Raw genomic sequence first — 2,163 nt, 5'->3', positions numbered from 1 at the left:
ATTTTTGTAAAGAGACAAAAGAATGCTAGGTTTACCTGTACGTTGTTGTTAGATGTGTATTGTGGTGTAATGGTCAGACGAGATGGCGTCTATGTTTAAAAATATCCCTGTTTACCATGTTTGGATTTTGTAAAGGAGCCTTAATTTAACTTCCTTGTTTTCATTTCATTTTCTTGAACAAGAAGTTGTAAACATTACACAGGTAAACTGCATATGTATTATGTGTTACGCATATGCACACGGCGCATTTTGGCGTAAGATTAGCCTATAGAGTTTATTGTTGTTTAAGCTTTATAGCGTGAATCTTTTTCACAATAGACAACTGGGACATTTCACAACCCTTTGTGTCGGTCGTTATTCTTGCAGTGATCTGTAAACCATAACAGCCAATTGCATGCATTTCTTTTTGTATGTGGTTTGAAAAGGGGGCCAACCAACGCTCGCGCTCTATTTTTGAAATCTGTCAGTTAGCACGCTGGGTTGTGTAACTTGCATTCTACAGTTCTCCTGGACACAAAGCAACACGCTAGGACTTAGTGAGAGACTGGAAAATTTGTCTACATCAACACCGAGGAATATCGACATGGCGTCATTCTACGTTCAAGGGGGATAGGAGGCCATGATGCTACTTTCCATTACAAAAGGTATATTTGAGGTGTGGCCGGGTGTGTCGGCTGGGCTCGCGCATGCGCATTTGGTTTCACCAAGTGGGGGAGATAATTACGATAATTGCCGCTAAATTATGCATAAGTCATTCGTGGAACAAAGGCAAACACCTGAAGTTTCCATACGTGTACACAGATATCCCGACCACGTGCACGCAAATTTCCACCATAGGACACGAAATGGAAATCTGAGCGGTCCGTTTCCCACGTTTTCCACAAGTTTCCCACAGCGGACACGCCACGTGTGCACCTTGGACATCAGTGGAAACTCGCGGAAACTTCGGATTTCCTAGTGAGTATACACAGATATCCTATTCCACGAGGGAAATCTCGGTTTTCGTCTGGTGTATACAGTTTAGTTTATAGGTAATAGGTTTAGCTTACCATCACAGGAAACTCCGTCATTGTTGAATTTGTAGCCAGTATAACAGGAACATGAGAAGCTGCCGACAGTATTGGTGCAGTTCTGTGCACATCCACCGTTTCCTGTGGCACACTCGTCTACATCTGCAGAAATGTGACATATGTTATTGAAAACGACAGGACCATTGGCAGATATTCGTAATGTAAATGAAGGCCTAATTTGCATAATTAACGGGGAATTCCCAAAAAGTTTATAGCGGTATCTGCTGGGAATTTAGTATTTGGAAATTCAGTAAAGATGAATCATAAACATAATTGATTCAAATTAGGACGCCATTTGCATAATTTATGAGGGAATGCTAGAATAGCCTTATTTCTTAAAAACAGACTGTTATTGGGTAGAGAATATGAGCAACTGATATCTTTCAAGCAAATGAGGCTATTATAAATTGCATAATCACCATAAAATGTATCATTAGTCAGACTGAGTTTAAATGGTTAACATGATTTGGCGAAGGTAAAAAAAAACTTGGAACTCTTGTGTATGAAACCATTGAAAATTAGTAGCTAATAGCTAGCTTGCACACAAACAACAATTTTATAGTTTGACTTAATGATGAAATGAAACCTTGCCAAAGCTTACAAATAAACTATGTATGATTTTAGATGAGAAACTGTACATGAAGTAGATAAAATCATTACATTTCCATGATCAATCAACGAGAAAAAAAAAACCAAAATTAAAAAAAAAAACATCTTTATGGTATGAGGTCTCCGAATTCATGTTTTCTTTTGTTTATTGTTTTAAAATTTTGTAAAAAAAAAAAGAGGAAAACAAACTCTCTTAATGACGGATTGATTTTCTCTGAAACTTACCTGTTTCACAGATGTACCGCATGCTCGTACTACAATCCATGTCGGCCCACTTATTTCTGCGTTCACTATTGGAGTTTGTTTCTTGCACAAGATGTGAACAGAGTTTTTCAGGTTTATCGGGCTCCCCTGGAGCCCAGGCTGCAAATTCACCAAGCGCGGTACCCTGGCCGTCGACCCACGTCCCGTTCGGTCTACTGAGTCCCAGCCAAAACCTAGCGTATCTGTAATATTCAGGAAGAAATGACCTGTTCACACCTAT

The 2,163-nt window shown here is 39.3% G+C and overlaps 1 protein-coding gene across 1 annotated transcript in view; it reads right to left on the bottom strand.

The window, feature by feature from the left end:
• Positions 1–1,995, bottom strand: part of LOC109470104 (complement component C1q receptor-like) — a 4,374-nt gene extending 2,379 nt beyond the window's left edge. The window contains exons 1-2 of the mRNA XM_019768885.1: positions 1,905–1,995; positions 1,050–1,172 (exon numbers count right to left, since the gene is read on the bottom strand). Coding sequence (XP_019624444.1) covers positions 1,050–1,172; positions 1,905–1,944 — 163 coding nt within the window. The 5' untranslated portion in view covers positions 1,945–1,995. The remainder of the gene's footprint in view (positions 1–1,049; positions 1,173–1,904) is intronic.
• Positions 1,996–2,163: the final 168 nt, after the last annotated feature.

Source organism: Branchiostoma belcheri, unplaced genomic scaffold (assembly GCF_001625305.1).
Source record: "Branchiostoma belcheri isolate BF01 breed outbred unplaced genomic scaffold, Haploidv18h27 scaffold22, whole genome shotgun sequence".
Lineage (NCBI taxonomy): Eukaryota > Metazoa > Chordata > Leptocardii > Amphioxiformes > Branchiostomatidae > Branchiostoma > Branchiostoma belcheri.
The sequence above is the reverse complement of the archived record's forward strand: the minus strand, read 5'-3'. Positions and strand labels throughout refer to the sequence as shown.